The sequence below is a fragment of the Ahaetulla prasina genome, chromosome 1, assembly GCF_028640845.1.
Source record: "Ahaetulla prasina isolate Xishuangbanna chromosome 1, ASM2864084v1, whole genome shotgun sequence".
In the NCBI taxonomy this organism is placed as follows: Eukaryota; Metazoa; Chordata; class Lepidosauria; order Squamata; family Colubridae; genus Ahaetulla; species Ahaetulla prasina.
The window spans coordinates 26,806,954-26,834,451 of NC_080539.1; the positions used below are offsets into that span (position 1 = coordinate 26,806,954).

At 43.7% G+C, this 27,498-nt stretch overlaps 1 protein-coding gene across 1 annotated transcript in view; it reads right to left on the bottom strand.

The window, feature by feature from the left end:
• The window catches only part of LOC131188884 (myeloperoxidase-like), a 34,902-nt gene that overhangs the window by 489 nt on the left and 6,915 nt on the right, over positions 1 to 27,498 (bottom strand). The window contains exons 5-13 of the mRNA XM_058164520.1: positions 27,142 to 27,268; positions 23,978 to 24,107; positions 21,974 to 22,180; positions 19,458 to 19,776; positions 15,064 to 15,224; positions 11,210 to 11,447; positions 8,787 to 8,957; positions 5,699 to 5,936; positions 2,759 to 2,977 (exon numbers count right to left, since the gene is read on the bottom strand). Of these exons, the coding sequence (XP_058020503.1) occupies positions 2,761 to 2,977; positions 5,699 to 5,936; positions 8,787 to 8,957; positions 11,210 to 11,447; positions 15,064 to 15,224; positions 19,458 to 19,776; positions 21,974 to 22,180; positions 23,978 to 24,107; positions 27,142 to 27,268 (1,808 nt within the window). The 3' untranslated portion in view covers positions 2,759 to 2,760. The remainder of the gene's footprint in view (positions 1 to 2,758; positions 2,978 to 5,698; positions 5,937 to 8,786; positions 8,958 to 11,209; positions 11,448 to 15,063; positions 15,225 to 19,457; positions 19,777 to 21,973; positions 22,181 to 23,977; positions 24,108 to 27,141; positions 27,269 to 27,498) is intronic.

Consider the following 27,498-nt stretch of genomic DNA (forward strand, 5'->3'; position numbering starts at 1 on the left):
TGTTAATTTTCCTTTTAAAAAATTGTGCACAGTAATGAATTTGAGGTTGGTTTAGGAGCAGGGCACCGAACCTGCACTTGGTACCAACCCCAACAGCACATTAAAAGGTGACTTCTAACAAAATAGGCTTTTCCCATCTCCCCCTCCCCCCACCCAATGACCCAATTGGGGATCCAGCAAACTACCTTCCTTTTTTCATCAGTCTATAGTGATTGCAAAAACCCAGATAGAGGCTGCTTAAGATCAGCATTAGGGAAAAAGATGATCCATAAAAATGTTATTTAAGAGTGCAGGATCAAATCTTGGTTGGTCACTCAGACTGGAGGTTTATATTTCCAAGATTTTGGATTCCTGCTTCCAGGAATTCCAATCCATCTTCAGGGAATTTCTTATTTATTTATTTATTTATTTATTATTTAAATTTGTATACCACCCTTCTCCCGAAGGACTCAGGGCGGTTCACAGCCAGGTAAAAAATACACAATACACAATAAATACAATTAAAATACAATTAAAAAACTTATTAAATTGGCCACAATTAAAAATTTAAAATAAAAACCCATTAAAAACCCATAGACTTAAAAAACTAACCCAGTCTCTTTGTGCTTTGTGCTATTCTGTATGTGGTATTTATGTGATGCCTGTTCTATGTGGCTTTTTAAATGTTGATTGGGATGTGATGGCTGGCTGTTGTTTCCTTGTGCTGCCAAGCTCTTGCCTCCTAAGTAGGCCAGACAAGAAGGCCAGACAAGGAATAATGAATGGAAATGGATTAAGGAGAGATTCAACCTAGAAATAAAGAGGAATTTTCTGACAATAAGGACAATCAACCAATGGAACAGAAGTTGCCTTCGGAAATTGTGGAAGCTTCATCACTGGACGCTTTCAAGAAGAGACTGGACTGCATCTGTCAGAAATGGTGTGGGGGTCTTCTGCTGGAGCATGGGGGGCGGGGTTTAGACTAGATGGTCAACAAGGTCCCTTCCAACTCTGTTAATCTGTTAAAGTTGAAAAGCTGACGGTAAATCAGCCTTTCTAATTTCTATTGACTGACTAGGTGCCCATTTCCCAGGCTTCAATTTTTTGTGTTTTTGTGCCTGTTCATCCAACAATCTTAAGATTCTTCCTGGATCTTCTCAAGGAATCGGATGCACTTAGAGTAGTCCATATTACAGTACAGGGGAGCCTCAGGTTTCAATCCTTGGAATCTCTGAACAAGATTGGCATGTCACTGGGGATTTCCAGTATCGCATATTGTACCAGATGTATGAGCTGGATGTGTGCATCATGCTAGACAAGACTAATTTGGATTGGTTGGCTCATAGTTCAAAATGAACTGAAAACCACATTAAATTTTATTAGGGTTATTTGTTTGTTTGATATCAGCATATTTTGGAAACAGCTGTTGTGTTTAGCAAGTTGTATGAAATCAGGTTGTGTGTGTGTGTGTGTGTGTGTGTGTGTATGCATGCACACATATGATGGCTCTACTTGCTTGCCTTTTCCTTTGCAGTGCCAGCTATTTCTATTGTTGCATGAGCTTTCCCTCCCACTACCCTGATCTCAGAGAAAGCAAGGGAAATGTTTCTCAACCTAAGCAACTTTACAATGTGTAGACTTCAACTCCCAGAATTCCCTAGCCAGGAAACTTGCTGGTTGGGGAATTCTTGGAACTGAAATCCACACATAAAATTGCTGAGGTTGAAAAATATTGAGAGAGGTGACAGAGGATGAAGCACTGGGAATAGTTATGGTGGGGGAGGAGAGGGCTCAGAAAAGACTGCACATACCCTCTGTGAAATACTCACCAGTGGTGAAATCCATTTTTTTTTACTATCGGTTTCTGTGGGCGTGGCTTGGTGGGCGTGATGTGGCTTGGTGGGCATGGTTTGTGGGCGTGGCAGGGGAAGGATACTGCCAAATCTCCATTCCTACCCCATTCCAGGGGAATGATACTGCCAAATCTCCATTCCCACCCCGCTCTGGGGCCAGCCAGAGGTGGTATTTGCCAGTTCTCTGAACTGCTCAAAATTTTTGCTACCGGTTCTCTAGAACCTGTCAGAACTTGCTGGATTTCACCCCTGATACTCACTCATACACATGCATGCGCATATGTTTGCATTCTCTTTTTTATTTTTTTATTTATTTGTCAAGCATGTATAAGATAATAGATATAAGTATAAACATGATTATGAATACAGGAAATGGATACGAATAAATGGGGACAGCAGGACAGGGATAGTAGGCATGCGGGTGTGCTTATGCACGCCCCTTACAGACCTCTTAGGACTTAGGACTTGGGACTTAGGTGAGGTCAACAATAGACAGTCTAAGGTTAAAGTTATGGGGGTTTGGGGATGAAACCAGAGAGTCAGGCAGTGCATTCCAGGCGTTGACAACTCTGTTGCTGAAGTCGTATTTTCTGCAATTGAGTTTGGAGCAGTTTACCATGAGTTTGTATCTGTTGTGTGCTCTTGTATTGTTGCAGTTGAAGCTGAAGTAGTTATTGACAGGTAGGACGTTGTAGCAGATAATTTTGTGTACTACGCTTAGGTAAGACTGAAGGCAGCGTAGTTCTAATTCTAATAATGTAGTTCTAATAATGTAGTTCTAATAATATAGTTCTAATTCTAATAATGGCGTAGTATTCTCTTCTGGAGAATATTGTTTTATAACTGCTAAGTGACATTCCAGGGAAAAGCTCATAAATGCAAATTTAAAGATTGCATAGTTGCGTCAGAAACCAAATGCATCTTACCTTCACTGATCTATTTTAGGAGGCTTTTTCCATGGAAAGAGGCTGAATCTTGGGAAGCTATTGCAGTTGACAAAATTACGTGGATACCGGTTGGCTCGGAAAACGAACCGAGGTACCTCGCGGATGTAGGTATTGTCACAAATCATGCGTGGCAATGTGGCTTGGCTAAGAGCCTGTCGCTGGGCTGGAGTGAACACGCCAGGGTTCTCCCACCAGAACCTGAGGGGAAAAAAAACCCAGAAAAATTGTCACATGAAGAGCAGCTTCCCAAATTCTCCTGTAGTCTTTCGGGTGCGCTTCAAGATTTTGGTTACCACCTTTAAAGCGCTCCATGGCTTAGGACCCGGGTACTTACGGGACCGCCTGCTGTTACCTTATGCCTCCCACCGACCCGTACGCTCACACAGAGAGGGTCTTCTCAGGGTGCCGTCCGCCAAACAATGTCGGCTGGCGGCCCCCAGGGGCAGGGCCTTCTCTGTTGGAGCTCCTACGCTCTGGAACGAACTTCCCCCTGGTTTACGCCAAGTGCCTGATCTTCGGACTTTTCACCGTGAGCTGAAAACGCATTTATTTATCCAAGCGGGACTGGCTTAATAGTTTTATTAATTTTAATTGGGGTTTTATTGTGTTAGGGTTTTTTAATTTTTTAATTTTTTTAATTTTTTTAATTTTTAAATTTTTAATGTCAGCCTTTTTCTAATATGCTCTGTTTTAAATTTTTTGTTTTAATTGTATATATTCTGAGTTTTTATCTTTTTGGCTGTACACCGCCCTGAGTCCTTCGGGAGAAGGGCGGTATAAAAATCTAATAAATAAATAAATAAATAAATAAATAAATTTACAGAAACTTTCTTGCTGGAATGAAGCAGTATGGAATAAAAGAGTTGGAATGGATCTAGGGGGCCTTTGTCCAATCCCCTGCTCTGGCAGATACCCTATACTATTTCAGACAAATGGTTGACCAATCTCTTCTTAAAAACTTTCAGTGTTGGATCATCCATAATCCATTCCACTGGTTAATTGTTCTGTCAGAAAACCTCTCCTTAATTCTAGGCTGGTTTTCTCGTTGATTATTTCCCATCCATTGCCGAAGCCATTAAAGTGCCTGTTATTTCAGACGACAGTCCTTTATTTCAGAAAATTTGTCCTTTAAACTTATTTTTCAAAAATCTGTTTGTTCTTAATATTGGTCATTTAACTTTTAACACACGAATGGAATTACTTAATGCAGTCTTTAAAAGATGGATTTCCCCCCCTTTAATAAGCCATTTAAAATTAGTCTTAAAAATAAATTGATATATAACATTTGATTTTAAATATTTTTATTAGAAGTTGAGTTAAAAAAATTGGCTTTGCTCTTGAATTTTGCTTGGCAAAGCAAGTTTATAAATGTAAACAATTACAATTATTTATTTTTCAGAAGTTTATTCAGATTTGCCCCTTTTTCAGGGTTGACCTTTTTTCCCCCCCAAGAAAATATGTATGGTAGATTTTGATCAGCAATGTCTTCCCAAATTTTTGAAAATTTCCCAGTTTTACTGCTATTTTATTTGTAACATGCAAGGTGTTTAGAATCATTTGTTCACTTTTCCCTATATAGTAGAACCCGATAAGCAATGACTTCCCAACATTTAAAATCTATTTTATTTACTTAAAAGGAAAATTAGTTTTTTCCCCTCAAATAATTATCAGCTGTGGTAATTACTCAACAGTCTGTTGAAAACAAAAGAATGAACAAGAAACGTAAACAAGTATAGATGCATGTTGTGGACAAAAGCATGAACACCTCTAAAAGTTGCTGTGAAGATTAGCTTTCCCCTGGGAGAATTGTTTGCCTGGTGAATTTTTTTGTCCACAAGGTATGATCAAAGAGTTAAGTTGGTAACGACAATGATATGATTGAAATGTCAAATTATTTTTTTATGTCTGATGTACATAAAATAGGTTGGAGTTTTGATTGCAGCATTACGGCTACCATTTTGATTTTTTTTTTTAAACCAATCCTGAGGAGACCCCTGATTTTACTCTTTCTGAAATATTTCAATAGATTCCGTGCTGTTTTTCTTTTCTTCTCATATCCTTTTCATTCACCTCATCCCTATGCAGTTTTATTCTCGCCTCCTTTTTCCTACCCTTCATTTTTAAAGTTAATTATTCCCCTTACCTATTGTATCGCTTGCCTCCTGGGCTTGTGGGTGCTCCCACACTGGAGATTTTCAAAAATAGACTGGACAGCCATTTGACTAGCTGGTATAAGGCTCCTAACATTCCACAGGTACTTTTTCAAAATGCAAACTGGACTTTATTTCTGCTTGGAAGACGTTTTGCTTCTCATTCAAGAAGGTTCTTCAGTTCTAACTGAGTCAGAACTGAAGAAGCTTCTTGAATGGGAAATGAAACTTCTTCAAGGAAAAACAAAGCCCAGTTGCCTTTTGAAAAGGCACATTTGGGACGTAGGAGCCTTATGACCTGGATGAATGAGAATCTCCACAGACACAAAACTACTTTGAATAGGAGGTTGGACTAGAAAACTCCAAGGTCCCTCCCAGCCCTATGATTCTATTTCTCTTTTTAAATATTTACATTAGTTATAATCAGTAATTATTTACTGGGGGGGGGGGCTACAGGGTGGGGTGAACTCCAGGGATGGTTTCAGATGGAGTTGGTAACTCTAAGTTGATATGATGGGAAACTGAGCAAAACAGATTTTTGTCTGTGTTTATTGTATATATCAATTTTTAAAGGGATCATTTTCCTTCCAGGTTAATATAGTGTTTGGGAATGCTGGGAACTGAACCTTATTCATTCAAAGTGTGTCTTCTATCTCTGAGTAGCAGCACAACTTTCTATTTTTCTTTTCTGTAGTGAAACAAATGTGGGTTCATTTGCTATGTAGTAGATCAAGCGGCCACAATAAAATAGCAGGTTTCATGCGCTCACCTGTCCCCATCCCGAAGGTTTTGGAACTGTTTCCGAAAGATACATGCCAGTAGAGGCCCAACTCTGGAATTCCGGAGGAGGGGCTCAGACACTGCCCCAACCCAGAGGTCAATGTTCTTGGGTGTCCCATAATGTTGAATGAACTTCCTGGCCACTTGAGGATTCTGGAGGACCCTGGCCAGTTCATTTTCATTGCGAGGTTGTGAGAGGCCACATAATTGTCTCCAGGCATGATAACCTATAGAACAAGAATAGTGGTCAAAAGTTCTGCTCATTTGAAAAATGATGTTCTCTCTAGTATCATTCTATGTTGCAATCTCAAAACATTTTTAAGGCTGAGCTGTAATTTTCTACATCATTTTTGGCTATATGGCAGCAATCCAGGGGTGAAATGCTACCGGATCGAACCGGTTCTGGCGAGTAGGTAGCAGAGTTTGGTTCTGGTTCGCCGATCTGGTAGCAATCGCTGGCTGGCCATGCCCCTGAACCAGTCCACGGCCCGCAGTCCAGCCTTCGCAAGCTGGACACCGGAACACCGGGAAGGCAGCTCGCCACCTGCTCGCCCTTAGGTCAGGGGCCGGGGCCCATTCCCCGAGGCCCCGGAGCCGCTGCCTGCCCCAACCGGGTCAGGGAATGCACCATTCCCTGACTCCGGCCTTTCCCCGGAGCCGCCACCCGCTCTTCCTTCACCTACTTGCTGCCCGCTAGCCGCCTGTTTGCCCTTTGCCTTTGGTCAGGGCCCAGGGCTCATTCCCCTGAGACCCCGGAGCCACCCCCTGCTCGCCGCCTGCCTCAACCGGGTCGGGGAATGCACCATTCCCCGACACCAGCCTTGTCCTGGAGCCGCCGCCCGCTTTTTCTTCGCCACGCAGCGTATACTTACTTTCTTCCAGCAGCTGGCTGCCATTCCATGCAAGCATCCAAAAGTTACTGGAGTCCCTCTCCTTGAATATGCCGCCGCCATTGCTGCTTCTTCCATGCACCGGCAGCGCAAGCGCACACCGTTTATTTCATTTATTTATCAGCGGCAGGTTGGGTGTGCGCTTGCGCAGCTGGCGCATTGAACAAGGCAGCATATTCAGGGAGAGCAACTCTGGTAACTTTTGGACGCTTGCTTTCCTGGCAGCCAGCTGCTGGAGGAAAGTAAGTATATGCTGCGTGATGAAGGAAGAGTGGGCGGCGGCTCCAGGACAAGGCTGGTGTCGGGGAATGGTGCATTCCCCGACCCGGTTGAGGAAGCGGCGAGCAGGGGGCAACTCCAGGGCCCCAGCCCCTGATCAAAGGTGAAGGGCGAGCAGGCAGCGAGCGGGCGGTGAGTGGGCGGCAGCTCCGGAGAAAGGCCAGAGTTGGGAAATGGTGCATTCCCCAACCCCGTTGAGGCAGGTGGCGGCTCCGGGGCGTAGGTGAAGGGAGAACAGGTGGCGAGGCAAAGGGAAAAGGCAGAATAGAAATTTTTTTTCCCTACTGGGTTCTGTGGGCGTGGCTTGGTGGGGGGGTTGTGACTGAGTGGGCATGGCTGTGAGTGACATTGAGTTGGCCACACCCACTCAATCACAGGACACACTCACCCACCAAGCCACACCCACAGAACAGGTAGCAAAAAAATTTAGATTTCACCCCCTACAGCAATCCATAATCTCTGATGTTTCCTGCAAAATGGGAACACTCTTCATCGATAACTTGGACAAGGGGATAGATGGGGAACTCATCAAATTTTCAGATGACACCAAGCTGGCAGGAATAGCCAACACTCCAGAAGATAGGCTCAAGATACAGAAGGATCTTGACAGACTTGAACATTGGGCGCTATCTAACAAAATGAAATTCAACAGTGAAAAAAGTAAGGTTCTACATTTAGGCAAAAAAACCCAAAATGCACAGGTACCGGATATGTGGTACCTTGCTCAATAGTAGTAACTGTGAGAGGGATCTTGGAGTCCTATTAGACAACCATTTAGATATGAGCCAGCAGTGTGCAGCAGCAGCCAAAAAAGCCAACACAGGTCTGGGCTGAATAAACAGAGGGATAGAATCAAGAACACATGAAGTGTTAATACTACTGTCAGCCTCCGCTCTAATCTTCGTATACTTTTGAATAGTTTATAGCAGTAGATAGAATGTGAAATGTTTATGCTGTATTATCTAACAATTATAGGAATCAGATGTATCATATCACTGTACAGGGTAGGGGAAGGGAGCCTATTATGAGTGTCGGCTGACATAACCTTGTGGGGGGGGGATTAACGGCTGAGGATGAATAACGCGGGTTTTTCCCAACTGAAACTGCATTCCTCGAATGACTGACAACTAGAGACCTGTGGAAGAAGATTACCACGAGGGGCCGAGAAGGAGTTGGCATTGGACCAGACCAGCCTGACCTCCTGAAGGAGGAGGGACAATTGGGGGGGATATGATGTGTTAGCCTTATTCTGTCTCAGATCCAACTTTATACGCTGCCATCATGACTGTAGCTAGTAAAAGTACTTGTCTTTAATTCAAATGAAGTCAAGGTGTTTTCTTTCTTAGCTATAATCAGAGGTAGTCTGACAACTACTTTATAATGCCTTGGTAAGGCCACACTTGGAATATTGCATTCAGTTTTGGTCCCCACGATGTAAAAAAGATGCTGAGACGCTAGAAAGAGTGCAGAGAAGAGCAACAAAGATGATTAGGGGCTGGAGGCTAAAACATATGAAGAACGGTTGCAGGAACTCGGTATGCTTAGTTTAATGAAAAGAAGGACTACGGGAGACATGATAGCAGTGTTCCAATATCTCAGGGGCTGCCACAAAGAAGAGGGAGTCAAACTATTCTCCAAAGCACCTGAGGTGGAAACTAATCAAGGAGAGATGCAACTTAGAACTAAGGAGAAATTTCCTGACAGTTAGAACAATCAATAAGTGGAACAACTTGCCTGCAGAAGTTGTAAATGCTCCAACACTGGAAATTTTTAAGAAAATGTTGGATAACCATTTGTCTGAAATGGTGTAGGGTTTCCTGCCTGGGCAGGGGGTTGGACGACCTCCAAGGTCCCTTCCAACTCTGATATTGTTACTGTTATTATTATTTTTATTGTTACTCTTGTTACCTGGTAGACCGTGATCTCGGCCACGCTGCATGTTCAATGATGGCAAATCCAATCCAGGTTTTGAAGGTTCTTGGAAGAGTCGGTCTCGGAGACCCTCTACTACTAACTGATCTTGTCTCACCAGTTTGGCTGGTGTACCTATTTGGCCTCGTAGAACGGGATCTATGCCTCCTAGAAGAGAGAAGAAATAACTTTCAAAAACAATGTCCATCTGTAGATATCAACCAAACGTGATGAGAAATCTCAGCAATTGAGTGGGTAGCCTTAGAGGTCTTCACAGCTGAGTTGAAAAATCCTCCTGACAGTTCTTCAGCCAGCAGAAAACTCAATAGTTTGCTGATTTATGATGACAGGGCATACTAAGGACAAAAATTAGTGGATTCTCCTGGATTTCTTACTTCTCCCATTAAACATTACTGGATAGTGGGAAACACCCACTAAATCAGCGGTTCTCAACCTGTGGGTCGGGACCCCGTTGGGGGTCGAATGATGATTTGCCAGGGGTCGCCAAAGACCATCGGAAATATGGGAAGTATACTTGCGAGTTGAAGAATCGCGCTCCAATGATTGACTCCACATGCCAGCTGCAGGCTCTTCAAATCGCTAGCCGAATTCGGCTTCAGGCACGATGAATTAAAAAAGAGAGAAATCTTTGCTCTGATGTCTCCCTCTCAAGCCAGCTGCAATCACTCCCAATCGCTAGCCTAATCTGGCTTCAGGCGCGATAAACTTAATAGGGGAGAGTCTCCGCTTTAATGCCTCCGTCCTCAAGGCAATCGCAAGCAGTTCAGATCGCTAGCCAATATGGCTTCAGGCGCGATAAATTCAAAACGAAAATAATTTTATGGTTGGGGTCACCACATTGTGGGGAATTGTATTAAAGGGGTCGCAGCACTATAAAGGTTGAGAACCACTGCACTAAATGCTGTCCTTATTGTGGTGTGAAACTGAGATGAGGAGGAAGCTATAGTTAGATTTTGATAGCTAGACCAGCTGATTTAGCTATCAGTCAAGACTCAGTCAAATTTTCATACATGTTTTGTGTAGATGCATTGAAGCAGAGACCTCTTTATTATTCCCAGTTATTTTTTTTAATCTTATTTAAGTTTAAACATTGCTTAGAAGATTGATTTATTGATTTATATGTCCACCCTTCTCATAGATGTGACTATGGGTAGTTAACAAAAATAACAACAAAATAAACAGTAAAAGTTTGAAAAACAAGATTAATAGCATGAAAGAGCAGCTGAGAACATTTACAACATCCCATATTCAAATAAACCATGAACCCAATTCCCCCATACTGCCGGGGCACCGGGCTAGATGGCAAAGCCAAGCTTTTAATGTCTGATGAAAGACCAGCAGAATCAGGGCAAGTCTAATCTCACGGGGGGTGATACTCCACAGCAGGGGTCTGCAAACTTGGCTCTTTTAAGACTTATGGACTTCAACTCTCGGAGTTGAAGCTCCCAGCTTTGCTGGCTGAGGAACTCAGGGAGTTGAAGTCCACAAATCTTAAAAGAGCCAAGTTTGCAGACGTCTGCTCCAGAGGATCGGCACAATGGCAGAAAAGGCTGTGTTTCTGGGTCAGAGGACACTCCTCTGGATGGGACTCAGACAAAGGTGGTATTCAACTGGTTCTGACCATTCTGGCAAACCGGTAGTGGAAATTTTTAGTAGTTCGGAGAACCGGCAAATATCGCCTCTGACTGCCCCTGCCCCTAATCTATTGGCTGCCTCCCGAGTCCCAGGTGATCGAGTCCCAGCTGATTGGCTGGGAGAACAGAGCTAGAAAGCAGGTTAGTAGGGTGTGGAGGGAATGGAGATTTTACAGTATCCTTCCCTGCCACACCCACCAAGCCATGCCCACCCAGCCACGCCACAGAACCAGTAGTAAATTTTTTTGAATCCCACCCAGAGCATGCTACTCCTGTTGGATGTAACAAGTTGGGTACTAGACACAAATGGAGAGAATAAATAATTCAGTTTTAAGTTATAAAAGGCTTTAAAGGTAGCCACTAACACCTTGAATTCACCCAGAAGTATATCAGTAGCTAATGCAGCTCCCAAAGCAATTGTGTCTCACATGCCAAACAATTAACATCCACAATTGTCTGTGCCACAGATTAAGCTCCTGCATACTTTTCATGGGCAGCCCCATGTAGAGCATGTTGTAATAATCCAAACAAGAGATGACTAAGGCATGAGTTATTGTGAGCTGGGCCTCTTAGTCCAGGAATGTACACAACCAACACAGAACACAAAGCTACACCAAAGACCCTTGTGGACACAGCTACCATCTACTCCGAGCAGCACCTGAGTATTCAGGAGAACTCCCAGATCGTATGATCCAAGAACTAACCAGGTCCATTTCAGCTTAATTGTTTGAGATCAGCCAAAATTGGCCGCTTGCTGGGGCTTACCTTGATAGATAAATTTCCATGTAGTAAAGAATTCATTTTCTAAGGGTGCTTCATTCAGAACCTGGTAACGGCTGTCTAAGCGACGCACAGTGGGTCGCACAAAAGTATGCCCAAAACGGAAAGCAATGGTAAAGGCGTTGGCAATTCGGGGATCCACAGAGTCATTGTAGCCCCTGTAAGGAGGCAGAGGACTAGTGTCCCCCAGCACGGCAGGTATATATTCTGTATAGGTGATTTTCTGGAGCAAAAGTACAAAAAGAAGAGTGATGGGCCTATTGGAAGAAAGCAATTAATTCAAGCTAACAATTATCAAATATTAGAAGCAGAAGACCAGTCTTCCTCAACATGATGCTATGAAGTTTGTTCTTAAATATACATGTTTTGTATATACTTATTTGGCTTCTATCTCTTTGCAGGCCTACAACAAGACAGAATACAGATAGTCCTTGACTTACAACTGTACGTTTAGTGACCGTTCGAAGTTACAATGGCACTGAAAAAAGTGACTTATGAACTTTTTTTCACACTTGAAAGTTGCAGCATCCCCATGGTCATGTGATCAAAATTCAGATGCCTGGCAACTGATTCATATTTATGATGGTTGCAATGTCCTGGGGTCATTCCTTCTTGCTTCAAACACTCTACTATCATCCCAGTGCTGAAGAAACCCAACATCAAGGAATTGAATGACTACAGACCAGTTGCTTTAACATCTGTAGTCATGAAAACCTTTGAAAGGCTAGTGCTTTCCTACTTGAAAACCATCACGGATCCGCTGTTAGACCCCCTGCAATTTGCATACCGAGCAAATAGATCAACAGATGATGCCGTTAATATGACTCTGCACTGCATCCTACAACATCTTGAATCTCCAAATACCTATGCAAGGGTCCTCTTTGTAGACTTTAGTTTAGCATTCAACACCATCATTCCAGACACCCTGCTAACTAAGCTAAACCAGCTACAGGTACCTGAACACACTTGTAAGTGGATCATAAGCTTCCTAACAGAAAGGAGAAGGTGAAGCTAAGCAGAATCACATCAGATACCTGTACAATTAGCACAGCCCCCACCCACTCAAGGCTGTGTGCTCTCCCCACTTCCCTTCTCTCTGTGTACCAATGACTGCATCCCTAACAATCTATCTGTTAAACTACTGAAGTTCACAGATGACACAACAGTGATCAGGCTCATTCGAGACAATGATGAATCTGCATACAGACGGGCGGTTGAACAACTAGCCTTGTGGTGTGACCGGAACAATCTGGACCTGAACACACCCAAAACCGTAGAAATGGTGGTAGACTTTAGGAGAAATTCTTCCATACTTCCACCTCTTATAATACTAGACAACACAGTATCAACAGTAGAGACCTTCAAATTTCTAGGTTCTACCATATCGCAAGATCTAAAATGGACAGCTAACATCAAAAACGTCATCAAAAAAGCACAACAAAGAATGTTCTTTTTGCGCCAACTCAGAAAGCTCAAACTGCCCAAGGAACTGCTGATCCAGTTCTACAGAGGAATTACTGAGTCTGTCATCTGCACCTCTATAACTGTCTGGTTTGGTTCTGCAATCCAACAAGACAGACACAGACTTCAGAGGATAATTAGAACAGCAGAAAAAACAATTGCTACCAACCTGCCTTCCACTGAGGACCTGTATACTGCACGAGTCAAAAAGAGGGCTGTGAAAATATTTACAGACCCCTCGCATCCTGGACATAAACTGTTTAAACTCCTACCCTCAAAATGACGTTAAAGAGCACTGCACACCAGAACAACTAGACACAAGAACAGTTTTTTCTCGAACGCCATCACTCTGCTAAACAAATAATTCCCTCAACACTGTTAAACTAGTTATTAAGTCTGCATTACTATTAATCTTCTCATTGTTCCTATCACCCATCTCCTTCCACATATGACTGTGTGACTGTAACTTTGTTGCTTATATCCTTACAATTTACAATGATATTGATTGTTTCCTGATTTTGCTTATTTGTACCCTATGACTATCATTGTGTTGTATCATTAAGTGTTAAATTTATACCCTATGACTACCATTAAGTGTTGTACCTTGATGAAGGTATCTTTTCCTTTATGTACACTGAGAGCATATGCACCAAGACAAATTCCTTGTGTGTCCAATCACACTTGGCCAATTAAAAAAATCTATTCTATTCTATTCATGTGATGACCTTTTGTGACTGTCTAACAAGCAAAGTCAGTGGGGAAGCCAGATTCTCTTAACAAATGTGTTACTAACTTGTTAAGTGAACCACTGCAGTTATTAAGTTAGTAACACTGAAGCTTTGTTTTTTGGTAACTCCTTTGGGGAAAGCCATTCCTAGGAGAGAGACTTGTTAGCTGGGAAAGCCTCATTCAGACTTACAAAGAGTGGTAAGCATGCATTAAATGAAAGACTGCTTGGGAACATCTTTACATTTGGCCTAAGGTTAGGCCAAACATTTGACGGCTGAAGGCCATCCATAGAGCAGGGGTCTTCAACCTTGGCAACTTTAAGCCTGGTGGACTTCAACTCCCAGAATTCCCCAGCCAGCAAAGCTGAAGGCCACCCATGGAGCAGGAGTCTTCAACCTTGGCTGGCTGGGGAATTCTGAGAGTTGAAGTCCACAGGCTTAAAGTTGCCAAGGTTGGAGACCCCGGCCATGGAGTACTGTATGTACAGAGTTGTTGTTGGGGAGGGAGCACATCACAGAGAGAGCATTACTTAAGTTATCTTGAGCTGCTAGGGGAAAGATGAGATAGAAATTTAAGAGATGAATACACGTAGTCCTCAACTTATAACCATTTGTTTAGTGACGGTTCAAAGTTCACTGAAAAAAGTGACTTATGATTGGTTGTCACACTTACGACCATTGCAGCATCCGTGATCAAACTGAGATGCTTTGCTTTATGATAATTGCAGCATCCCAGGGTCATGTGATCCCCATTTGCAAACTTCCCCACCAGCTTCTGACAAGCCAAGTCAATGGGGGAAGTCAACATTTGCTTAACGATCATGTGAGTCACTTAACAACTGCAGTAATTTACTTGACAATGGTAGCAGAAAAGGTCATTTAACACCTTATTAGCAACATAAATTCTGATTCCAACTGCGATTGTAAGTCGAGAACTTCCTTTAGATAAATAACTAAATTTAGAGGGCAGGTGTAATGCTCAAGTCATTCAGTGTTCCACCCTAATGGTCTTACCCTATAGCCCTGATGGTGAACCTATGGCACACGTGCCAGAGGTGGCACGCAATGCCCTCTCTTTGGGCACACAAGCTGTCGCCCCAGTTCAGCTGTGCCATACATGTGCATGCGCCTCCCACCAACCAGCTGGTTTTCGGGTCTCTGCCATGAATGCGTGGGGGCGGGACGCATACTGGGGGGGTGCACGCATGCGCGGGGGTGCAGGCAGGGGCCCACACGTGCATGCGCAGGAGGTGGGGTGCGTGCAGGAGGGCCATGTGCACATGCGTGGGGGGCAAGCAGGGCGACCATGCACGCATGCATGGGGTGGGGTGCATGACCGGGGCTATGTGCACATTGCATTTTGGGGGCTCGGGCACACCTGTGTGCATTCGGGCATGCGTGCCCAACGCTTTCGGCACTCAGTCCAGAAAAGGTTAGCCATCACTGCCCATCACTCACACTGAAAGCGTGAGGAGCCTGGCTGGCTCAGGAATTCTGGGTGTTGAAGTTCACAGGTCACAAAGGGGTCATAGTTCCCCAACCCTGCTCTGTAGGACTGGTTTCTCTGGGCTGCCCAAAGTGGTTAAGCCACTTAAACTGAATTGTGCTTTCGTTTTATATAAAAGAGTCATGGAACTATTCATCCCACACCTGCATCATCGCTCCCAAGATTTTCCGGGACTCCTGATAGAGTTCTTCTCCACTCATTTGTGGGTTCAGCCTCTTCAGCTCAGTGGCCAGACGGTTGTGCTCCCGCAGGAAAAGCGTATGCAATGCAGTCAACCCTGGCATTTCATTAACTCGATTGTCACCTTTAAAAGTCAGAATAAGAAAGCATCATTGTAACAGAGATGTCATAAGTCAATATTTTGTTCCAAGTGAGGAGTTTGAACAAGAAGCAGACATTTGGAGGGGTGTGTGTGTGTGTGTGTGTGTGTCGCCAAAAAAAGATATCTTGTGTAAATCTTCTCTAGTGATACGGTTAAGTGAGTGAAGGGAAAGGGTTAATATGCACTGCAAATAATCCCAGCCAGCATGTAATTTAGAGGAAGTTAATTTTAGCTTCTGCAAGGCTACGTGAAGCTAAACTAATGCTCCACAGATCATCCATATTGTCTAGATCAGGGGTGTCAAACTTGCACCGTCATGGAGACATCACGGGATGTATCGTGACTTTTCCCCCCTTCGCTAAACCAGGCGTGGGCAGGGCCAGTATTTGATGCATCCAGTCCGCAGGCCACAAGTTTGACACTCCTGGTCTAGATCATTGTTTCTCAACTCGAGCAACTATGAACTTCAACTCCCAGAATTCTCCCACCAGTAAGGCTGGCTGAGGAAGTTGAAGTCCACACATTTTAAAGCTGATAAGGTTGAAAAACACTGGTCTAAATGGAAGGAATAGGAATAATCATTCTCTTGGACTATGGCTGAGAGGGTGCTGTTGGCTACACAAAACTAGGACTTCTCTAGTCCTAGTGCATGCCTAGGGGGTCCCTGACTCCATTTTACTATTACATTCTCCCAGAGAGAAGAGACAGAGAGTGGGAAGCAAAAGATGATGATGATGTCCATTCAGTTGAGTCTGGATCTTGGCAGCTCTGTGGGCCAGGTCTCTCCACAACTTCTGATCTTGCACTATTTCTTTGAGTTTTTCTATGCTCTGGCTGATGTCAGCTTTGATGGTGTCCAGACACCATTTTCTTTCACAGTCTGGTATCCTTTCACCTCTAACTTTTCCAAACATAATTGCTTTCTCCAGTGAGAAGCAAAAGATAACTGGATGGATTGATGGACAGATAGACAGACAGACAGATTTAATCAATCCACTTTGTGGTGGATAATCAAATTGGTCACTGTATCTTTTACTGAAGTTCTAGAGAGTAGGAACTTCTTGGGAATGGTGTTTACTCCAGAGGAGGGGCTGACTGGGTCAGCTACATCAGGGCAGGGGTGAAATGCTCCCGGTTCGGACCGGATCGCGTGACCTGGTAGCGATGGGGGCAGGTAGTTCGGAGAACCGGTAGCAAAAATCCCCACCCCCCCACCCCCCACGCCTTGCTGTTCCTCTTCTCTGTCCCTGAAGTTCTCAGTGGTGATATAGCTGCAAACGGCCTTAAATGACTGCTGTGGCGCTTCAAAGGGCCGCACTACAGCTGATCAGTGCTATAGGCAGCTAGTAGACCAGTGCCTCTATTTTTAAAGAAGGTAGACCAGTACGCTCCCAAAAAAAGGCAATTAGTAGACCGGTGCCTCTATTTTTAAAGAAGGTAGACTGGTGCGCTCCCAAAAAAGGCACTTAGTACACCGGTGGCTCTATTTTTAAAGTAGGTAGACCGGTGAGCTCCCAAGTTTTGTATATTTTATTATTTTTATTATTTATTATTATTGGCCATGCCCATTCAGTCACCCGACTACAAAGCCACGCCCACCGGGTCACCTGATCACCAAGCCACACCCACCAATTAAGTCACACTGACAGAACCGGTAGGGAAAAATTTTAGATTTCACCCCTGATCAGGGGTCTCCAACCTTGGCAACTTTAAGACTTGTGGACTACAACTCCCAGAGTTCCTCAGCCAGCTTTGCTGGTTGAGGAGTTCTGGGAGTTGAAGTCCACAAGTCTTAAAGTTGCCAAGGTTGGAGACCCCTGAGCTACATCAAGGGAATGTAAACTGCGAGAGCTCCCCACATTGTGGCTATGTGCAGATGGATAGAGTAAAAGTAAATGACAAAACATGCATCATGATATCACAACACAAACCAAATGACTTACATTACAGTATATGTACCCAATGCCAGGAAAAAGTATGAATGAGTAGAGTTTGCATTCTGACATTGAAATACACATTTCACATTTTTCCATCAGCACAATTTATACCACATGCCTATGGCTTTCTGAGTTTCTGATTGCTGTTATTTTTAGTAGAATTCCAATATTCCAATATCCATCAAATGGAGGCTGCTGAAGAAATACATGAGCTGTATCACATTTTCAGGCTAATTCCTTACAGGTTACTTTGTTTATTTGACAGCAATTTTGGTGTAGTAGATAAAGACACCAGGCTAGAAACTGGAAAACAGTGAGTTTGAGTCTTGCCTGAGGCATGAAGCCAGATGGGTGACTTTGGACCAGTCAGTCTCTCTCAGCTCTTGTAAACCACTAGCAATGGCAAATCACTCTTGAAAATATTGACAAAATAACCTTTGTATGCTGTAAAACCATTCAGGTTTCAAGGAATGCCCTGGTAAACAGGCAGGTCTATAGCTGTTCTCTAAAAATCTAAATTGAAGACTTTATCTCAGGTCCATTGGAAGTCCATTTTGAAAGTCTGCTGCTATCACATAGTGCAGTGGTGGCTAACCTTTTTGCCATCGCGTGCCGGAAGCAGGGGGAGCGTGGGTGGTCGCGCATGCATGTGCCCACACCCATAATTCTATGTGCCCTGTGACCCCCCCATGCTCCCCCTGCTTTTGGCACATGATGGCCCGGTGGACTTGGTAGGGCTGTTTTTCGCCCTCCCCAGGCTCCAGAGCCTTTCTAGGAGCTTGGGGAGGGCGAAACAGCTTTCCCCACCCTCCCGGAGGCCCTCTGAAGGCCAGAAACGGCTCATTTCCCAACTTCTGGTGGAACCAAAAGACCCATTTTTTGCTCTCCCCAGGTTCCAGAGCCTTTCTAGGAGCCTGGGGTGGGCGAAAGCCTCATTTCCTGACTTCTGGTGGGCCCAGAAGGCTCGAAAATTAGCTGAGCTCGCAGGCCTACCGATATGGCTCCTGTGGCACGTGTGCCATAGGTTCGCCATCACGGACATAGTGGCTTGCTGACAGAGCCAGGGGTGAAATGCTATCAGTTCGGAGCAATTCTCCTGAACTGGTAGTAAAAAATGCTACCAGTTTGGGCGAACCGGTATTTCTGATGATCAGTTGTGCATTGATCAGCTGTGCCGTGCGATTTATATTCGCTAGAAAGCAGGAAATCCTGCTTTCTAGCGAATATAAATTGCGTGGCACAGCTGTTTCCCCCCCCCCCACTGTTCTACTTAGCTTTGCAGACTCAGAAAAGGCTTCTTAATCCTCCTTTTTCAGTGCTGCGTGGTCATGCCTGCGGTGCACATGTGCCCAAAGTGCACGCACATTTGGCACGCACCGCACATGCGCATGCAAAGCGAACCAGTAGCGAAGCGAACCGGTAGCAGATTTCAGAGCATTTCACCCCTGGACAGAGCCATGTGCAAAACACTTCTCCCAAAGTAGCAAGCCCTCTTTAATGGGTTTCATGCTTGGGCAGAAGACACCACAGCTACTTTGAAGGTGCAAAGCATATAGCTTCATTTGCAGATCTACTTCTTTCAAAGGCCTTGCATAACCCTGGTCAGATATCTAAACTCAGGTATTTTGAGGCACCCTCCTCCAGCTTTTTCCAAAAGTTTCATTTCGCCAGAGACTACTAATGATAAAGAATTGAGAACTGAAAACTATTAAGTGAGTGACAACAGCTCTCCAAGCATCCGTAGTATTCAGATCAGCCTTTTACACAATAAGAGAGTTGGAAGGGACCTTGGAGGTCTTCTAGTCCAACCTCCAGCTCAAGCAGGAAACCCTATATCATTTCAGACAAATAGTTGTCCGATCTCTTCTTAAAAACCTCCAGTGATGGAGCACCCACAACTTCTGAAGGCAACTGTTCCAGTAATTAATTCTTCTGTCAGGAAATTTCTACTTAACTTAGGCTGGTTTTCTCCTTGATCAGTTTCCACCCGTTGCTTCTACTCCTGTGTTCAGGCGTTTTGGAGAATAGCTTGACTCCCTCTTCTTTGTGGCAGCCCCTGAGATACTGGAACACTGCCATCATGTCACCCCAGTCCTTCTTTTCATTAAACTAAACAATTCCAGCAATGTTTTTTATATGTTTTAGCTTCCAGTCCCCTAATCATCTTTTTTGCAGCCATCTTTTCCTTTTATCTCTTCCTGCTATCCCTTTCACTAGGTGTGACTTTGGGTTTGCAAGAGCAGCCCCAAGGAAATGGTGCACCTTTCAAATAACTTACCTGCCAAAAAACAGGGGATCCTGAGGGTTCTATTTGTTACATTGCAATTTTCCGGAAAGCCTTCAGGAGTGCCAAAGGGGAGAAAGGCAAAGCCTCGATCGTTGAACCTCTTATTCACAGCCAACAGTCCTAGGTTGTTTGTGAGATTTCTTAGCTGTAATGCCCACTTGTCTTCACTGGCATATACCATACTGGCATCAACAAAGGATGTGAGTGCATTGATCTGGCTGCGGATGGCATAGCCACCGTTGCACGCAGGAGCTGACCGGGTAAAGGGGATGCACTTCAACTGGCTTTTTGTAGGATCATTGGGTGGGATCTAGAACAAAAAGATGAAGAGGAGTTTAAATTCCCAGGTTCAAAAAACATTTCCTTTATTCTGCCAAGCAGAGGAATATGCCAAGCAAAGGAATATCCAACATCCTGCAGTTTTACACCAGTAGGCGCCATTATCCTCATGCTTTCCCCCTTTCTCCCATTAATGTTTAAATGGAACACACGACACAACAGAGGCATGGTTGGAAAATGTATAAATATGATCCAATTCTGGAATGAGTTACTTTTGGTGATGGGTTTTGGACTTCAACCAGTAGTGGGTTTCACTTACCTTCGCTACCGGTTTGGAACTGGAAGCCCACATGTGCATGAGCTTGTTTTGCTCACACACAGCGCTTCTGCACTTGAACAGAACCTTCTGCACATGTGCAGAGTGTCAGTGATGATGTCTGGGCGGGTGGGCGGAGCCTCCTGTTGCCACCGTTACTGGTTCGCCCTAACCGGGGTGAATCAGTAGAAACCCACTACTGACTTCAAACCCCTATCAGCCCGTGTAATCCTGGCCACATAAGTAAGCATCTGAAGCTCTTCAAGTCAGATCAGGAGGTTAGATCTAGTAAGCATGCTGGCTCAGTAATGCTGTCTTTTTTATATGTATTTATTAAGAAATTTTGTATGGCTGCCCAACTCATTCACATTGGACTCTGGGGGTGGGGGGCTTATAAAGGTAAAATCCCAGTGCAAAAACTAATAAACCCCCATGTACCTAGTGACAAAAATCAGACCAGCCATTTGATGGGCTCTATATGACTATGGGGTCCCCAGATCAATTGGCAGAACTATGTTCTGTTTCATGACCTGGGGCTGGGCACGGAAGCAACACAGGCAGAACGAAGGCTGAACTCCCCTTTAGTGCTCCAACTTTCCCCCAAATGTCGCATCGTTCACTGCAAGTCCAGGAGCCAAGCTCCAAACATGCACCTCCAATAATTCCTGGCTGCTTTTAGTCCAGAGGAGCAGCCCAGTTCTGAGAGCAGTCACAGTTCAGGGAATTTGGTTCCATGGAGTCCTCATCACAGGAAGAGTTCATTGGGACTGCAGCACAACAAAGAGCAGAACTGTGTCACTGCGGACTCGCACATAGACAAGCAAGGCAAGCAGGGCAGGGCAAGGCAAGGCACAGCAAAGTATCCAGACATTGGTAAAAGCACCTGAGACTGGAAAAAGGTTGACTCAGCCTTCCATCCTTTATAAGGTAGGTAAAATGAGGACCCAGATTGTTGCCCTGTGCTGATCCTGCCTCCTCGCCTCTCCATTCTCTGTGCTCAGGGATGGGGGGGGGAAAGGTAATTGCTCATTATCGGAGCTCCGTTGCTCCTTTGCTCTGCTACCTGCCCTCTCCTTGCCCTTTGCTTGGTTGTTCTGCGCCATCTCTCCTTCGCTGGCGACCCTTCCCAGGCCCAAGGGACCTGGGATTGCCTCCTCCTGCTCCTCCAGTCATTCCTCCATCGGCCCTACCTCCACTTCGTCCTCCTCCTCGGACCCAGGCTCCAACAGGGGAAAAGTGGAAAAGCAGAACTAGGAAGCACTGGGAAGATGAAGAACAGAGACTGACAAATTTAAGTGGTTGGCAGTAGAAGCCCTGAAAGGATGAAGACTCAGGAGTTCCCTGCCGATGAGCTTTCCACCCATCCTCAATGTCTATGGAGATTCTCAGTCATCCAGGTGATGGTTGTCCCAAAGGTGCTTTTTGAAGAGACAACTGGACGTTCTCTGTTTTTGAAGACATTTCACTTCTCATCCAAGAAGCTTCTTCAGTTCTGACTGAAGGGTGGAGAAAGGAAAGGTTTATATTCCTTACAGTCATCTGGTGGTTAGCACTCTCTCCGAGAGTCATCGAGGTCACTTGGAGGTTTATCAATCAGAACTGAAGAAGCTTCACTGTGGCCTAGAGGTGGAGTTCTTGCCTCACAATCAGGAGGTTGTGAGTTCGAACCGAGGTAGAGGCAGAAATAGGGTCTCCTGCTTGAGCAGAGGGTTGGACTAGATGACCTGCAAGGTCCCTTCCAACTCGTTAATCTGTAATTAGATGCAAGCTTCTTGGAGGAGAAGCGAAATGTTTTCAAGGAAAAACAAAGAGAATCCAGTTGCCTCTTGAAAAAGCACCTTTTGGACATGCGTCCCGAATGTCTCTTGGTAGTTGCTAATCCATGCAGAATTAGATTCAGAATAGCTCATACCTTGATTGGAAAACACGGCGGCCCTTTCTCACAGCTCTCCTCACAATTTATTCCTTTTATGAAGGTGAGGGTGGCTGTTTCGGAAGGTCCAAAATCCATATCATGATCGAGAAACTGGCCCCACTGCATAAACAAGACTGAGCGGGAAGAATCATCAGTGACGTTCACATTAGGAAAGAAGACGATGTCATTGGATACAGCCCGGACCTGTTACCAAAAAATTATTATGGCAGAGACGGAAGGAAAGGAGAGGGGTTTATGAAACCTGGAAACAACTACAAATTGCTACATGCTAATTTAGGAGAAAGAATTTATAGATATACTTGCACAAGCTGCCAATGAAATCATCTAGGACAGTGGTTTTCAACCTGTGGTCCCTGGAACCCTGAGAGCAGTGGTAGGATTCAGCCAGTTCGCACCAATTCGGGAGAACCGATTAACTTTCTGAGCAGTTTGGCAAACTGGTTGTTGGAATAAATCATTAGGGCAGAGAACCGGTTGTTAAATTACTTGAATCCCACCACTGCCTGTGAGGCTGCGAGGTCATCCATGAAGGCTTGAAGAAATGTTATGATTTAAATCTTGAGTTAAGCCTTGGGGGTCCGTGGCCACAAAAGGTATTTAAAGGGTGTCCGTGGTGAAGAAAAGTTTGAGAACCACTGCTCTAGGACTCTCGTTCTTGATGAAACAAGAGAGAGGAATGACTTCACAAGGTCTTCAGGCAGAAGAATTAAATACAGATAGCTGGCATCCTGGAACTTCATTAAAAGCAGTTAACTAAAAGGATTAAAAAGTTAACTAAAAGGATAAAAAAGTTTATCTAATTATCTAGTATCTAACCTTATTGTATTGTATTTTATTATCATATCAAATATATTATGTGCCAAATATTCCTATTAGGGATTAGAATTTCGGAGGCCTTATATAGGGGACCTGCAATAGAACATTTCAATCTGAAGTCCTTCTGCTCAGCATCCAGTCAAATAGTCAAGTCTTTTTTCAGGGTGCTTGGCTTTTTCAATCTGTTTTGAGAAAGATTCAGTAGCCTGCAGATTCTGAGAGGATTAAATCATCATGAGATTGTCTTATTTCTGTCCTCTTGTTTATTCTTCCCTTAACTTTATTGTTATTTCTCTCCTAGGGCTTAAAAAAATATTTTTATGTGCACGGTGCCAACGATGCATTCAACCCCCAGTTCTCTACTCTTATGCCAGATTAGTAATTCAGTTGCCAAGCACCTGAATTTTGATCACATGACCATGGGATGCTGCAATGGCGTTGCAACTTCATAAATATATAAATGTAACTTCAAGCAGTCAATATACGAATGATGGTCAGTTGAGGACTAACTGCATTTCAAAGACAGCACAGCTAGCATGCGGACCAAGTAGGAAGTGATCATAATAAAGTCATCCAGATTGGTTTTTCGAAGAACATACCAATGCCATGCTATAAATGACACCGTGTCTCCCTCTTAATTGGTCTTGTCTTTGAAATATAATAAATAGACCAAAGGTCTAAGCAGTGGTTGTGATTTTGTTCAGGGCTGCTCAGCAAATTGGAAGCCCAATGTGCACCATTGTTGTTTGATACTTGATATATTTATGTTATATCTTCAAAGTTTATTTAAATGAGTCAGGAGTTGACCACAACAAAGTTTCTATCTTTTCATTCGCAAAACTATAAGATACGATTCTTCATGAAAATCCTTCTCTATTCCTGTTTTCTATTGCTGTAACTAGTGTACAAAAGCACCAGATCATTTATAGGCCTTAAACTCTACCTGGATCACTTCTGCTCTGGCAGACAAATTTAGGACTCCTTAGTTCATTTCTGGCTATGATACGTCAATTACATCAATTATTCCATTTCTCTAATCTCCTTGCCTCAACTCTTGGTTTCTTTCCTCCCTTTCAATTGTTTTTCTCCCTTAAAATCCTGCATCCTTTCCTCTGTTCAAACTAAGCATCCTGGAATTAGAGAGAAATAGGGATTATATCTTACTAAGGGCAGAGGGTGTCCAAAATACAGCTTCGTTTCTGTCCAGCCACGTGGGAGAGAGATGCCGTCTTCATATTCTTGAGGCAGCCACCTGACATATGGACGGTTGCTAGATCCCAAAGTAGGAATTCTCCTGCAATATTTCGTTAAACCCAAAGTTAATGTAGAAGAAAGTTTTTAAAAGCAATAAGACTTGGTTTACACACAACGCTAATCCTTAAAATCCAGTAATAAAGCTCAATTGCATTCACACGTGTTGCGGCAAATACATCATCCATATTCTGATTAAATGTTGAGGTTTAGTTCCAGAAGAAAGTCCAATACAGTCCTCAATTTATGACTAGAATTGAGCCTAACATTGCTAAGTGATAAATTTGTTAAGATAAATTTAAATGTAATAAATTAATTTTTATTAATTTATTAATATTTAATAAATTTAATAAATTAAATTTAATAAATTAATTAATAAATTAATTAAATAAATTAAAATTAATAAATTTAATAAATTAAGTGATAAATTTGTTAAAATGCCTCATTTTAGGACTTTTCTTGCCACCATTGTTAAGTGAATCACTGCAGCTGTTAAGTGAATCTGGCTTCCGCATTGACTGTCCTTGTCAGAAGGTCACCAAAAGTAAATCACGTGATCCGAGACACCGCGACTGTCATAAATATGAGTTGGTTGCCAAACATCTGAATTTTAATCACGTGACCATGGGGATGCTGCAATGGGCGTAAATGGGGAAAACGGTTGGAAGTCACTTTTTTCAGGGCCGTTGTAACTTTGAACGGCCACTAAACAAACTGCTGTAAGTTGAGGACTACCTGTATTTGGATTCTCATGTGTTGAATTACAAACTGAGATAGAAAAGAAGCCAGGGTGACCAGATTCTTCCTGAGGATGGTATACTAGCAGACTTCTTGGCAATGGGCATGTCATAAAAGTGATTTGGCTGTCTCTTTTCAGCAGACTTCTTGAACTTCCTTCTCTAGACAACTACCCTCTATCCAGTGGTGGGATTCAGCCAGTTCGCACCTATTCGGGAGAACCAGTTGTTAACTTTCTAAGCAGTTGTTGGAAGAAATCTTATTTTGTTTTTTTTCCACTTTACAGGGCTAATCCTGTAAGGAAGGCAGGAAGGAAACATTCTGGTGGTGTTTCTAGCCTAATCTTAATTGCCCTGCTTACAGAAACTGCTTCGTTGGTTAACCCCATTGCATTGTAACAGCTAAGGTGAAGCGCCCATCGATGTGAGTGATGTTTAGTTGGCCATGCCCACACGGTCACATGACCACCGAGCCACGCCTACCCAGCTGGTCATTAGGACAGAGAACCGGTTGTTAAATTATTTGAATCCCACCATTGCCTCTATCCCACCCTAAACGGGTCCAAAGTCACCCAAGGTTGGCAGGTGTTGACTTTTTTTTTTTTAATTTGCATTTATATCCTGCCCTTTTCCGAAGACTCAGGGCGGCTTACACTATGTTAGCAATAGTCTTCATCCTATTTGTATATTTATATACAAAGTCAACTTATTGCCTCCAACAATCTGGGTCCTCATTTTACCTACCTTATAAAGGATGGAAGGCTGAGTCAACCTTGGGCCTGGTGGGACTAGAACCTGCAGTAATTGCAGGCAGCTGTGTTAATAACAGACTGTCTTACCAGTCTGAGCCACAGAGGCCCCCTATTGCCAACTCCATTCTAGTGTAAATCTAACTGAACAATAATAGCTGTTCTACAGGGAAGACGGCTGATCAAGGAGAGCCAACTAGACCAAGGGTGTCAAACTCAAGGCCCGCAGGCTGAATCAGGCCCATGGTGATGCCCTGGGAATAGCAAAGGACTGGCCCGTGGTGCCTCTGCCAGTGAAAATGGAGCTCAGGAGGGACACGTGTGCCCCTCCCGAGCTCTGTTTTTGCTAGCAGAGGGTTGCAGGAGGCTGTCCCAGCTGAACACACAGTTGTGAGCCCATTTTGGCTGGCAGAGCACTTGGGCCACCACAGGCACCCCCGACATGAGTGACGTCAAGCTGGCCCTGGACCCCTGCTCCGCCTCCAAAGGTCAAACACAACCCTGATGTGGCCCTCAATGAAATCAAGTTTGACACCCTTGAACTAGACTGACACTCCACACCTGAAGAGAGCTTGTTCCTGATTCAGTAACTGATTTTATTCCTCATGCTCAGCTTTAGTTTATTTAACCTTAGTTTGGGGGATAAAATTCAACTGGTTGAGTTGACAGAACGCATCTAGTTTGTAAGTGCTAACTTCAGAGATCGCACATTCTGGAGAATTTCGGAATGTTTTATTCTTTGTCAGACCAGACCATTCTCATCAGTTGAGGGCAGCCCTAATGTCTTCCAGGAATAAATCTCCCAACAGAAAGAAGAGGTTCATGCCATTCTAGACATGGTCAAGTCCCAATGACTTCACTGCTGGAGTCTAAGCTTCCATGGGGTAGCCTGATGACTTTCTTATGCCTTCCCATCATATCCTCTTAAGCACAATAGGTTAGGACCAAACCAGTAAGTTTCAAAATGCGGAGCATATACTCTTGCATGTGCAATAGACCAGGGGTCTCCAACCTTGGCAACTTTAAGCCTGGAGGACTTCAACTCCCAGAATTCCCCAGCCAGCTCTGCTGGCTGGGAAATCTGGGAGTTGAAGTCCTCCAGGCTTAAAATTGTCAAGGTTGGAGATCCCTGCAATAGACTCTACTGAAAGAGAAAGAAGATAACCTGTGATCCACGCAGCTTTTGAAGCCTCTTATGACCAATGCTTGGTCAATGGTCAGAAACTGATGCTACATTTTCTGGCCATTTTGAGATGAGTAACAGATGAAAACTAATGTAAGTCTTAAACTAAACATCACAGTTTTCTTTTAAAGAAAGGAACCCATAATAGTTTCTTTAAAACTTAAGATATGACCAGTGGTGGGATTCAAGTAATTTAACAACCGGTTCTCTGCCCTCATGATTTTTTCCAACAACCAGTTTGTCAAACTGCTCAGAAAGTTAACAACCGGTTCTCCCGAAGTGGTGAGAACTGGCTGAATCCCACCACTGGATATGACCCTCTTCACTTAGCAGCCATTAGCACTTAAAAACAATTAAACCAGGGTCTTGGCCACCAAAGCATTTTCTGATTTTATTCTAGAATCATACAGGTTATTGCATTCGCCTGTAATGGTCCGGTAAGGGTTCTTCTCGTCACATTGCTTTGTACAGATCTCTTGGACAGCACATCCAGTTGCCTTGTAGATAGTTTGCATCTGGGAAGGGGAAAGCACATCTGTAGGAAAACAAAGGGATTTAGACTTCAGGGCTGCAAAAATAACAAAAGAATGCAAGGCTAAAATCACTTGCCTTCTGAATTATACATTAAAAACCGAAAGCAGGATTTATGTTTTGCAAGGATGAGGAAATTCAAAAGGTGAACTTTTATGGAGATTCTCAGTTAACCAAGTCATGATTGTCCCAAAGGTAATTTTTCAAAAAGTAACTGGACTTTGTTTTTTTCTT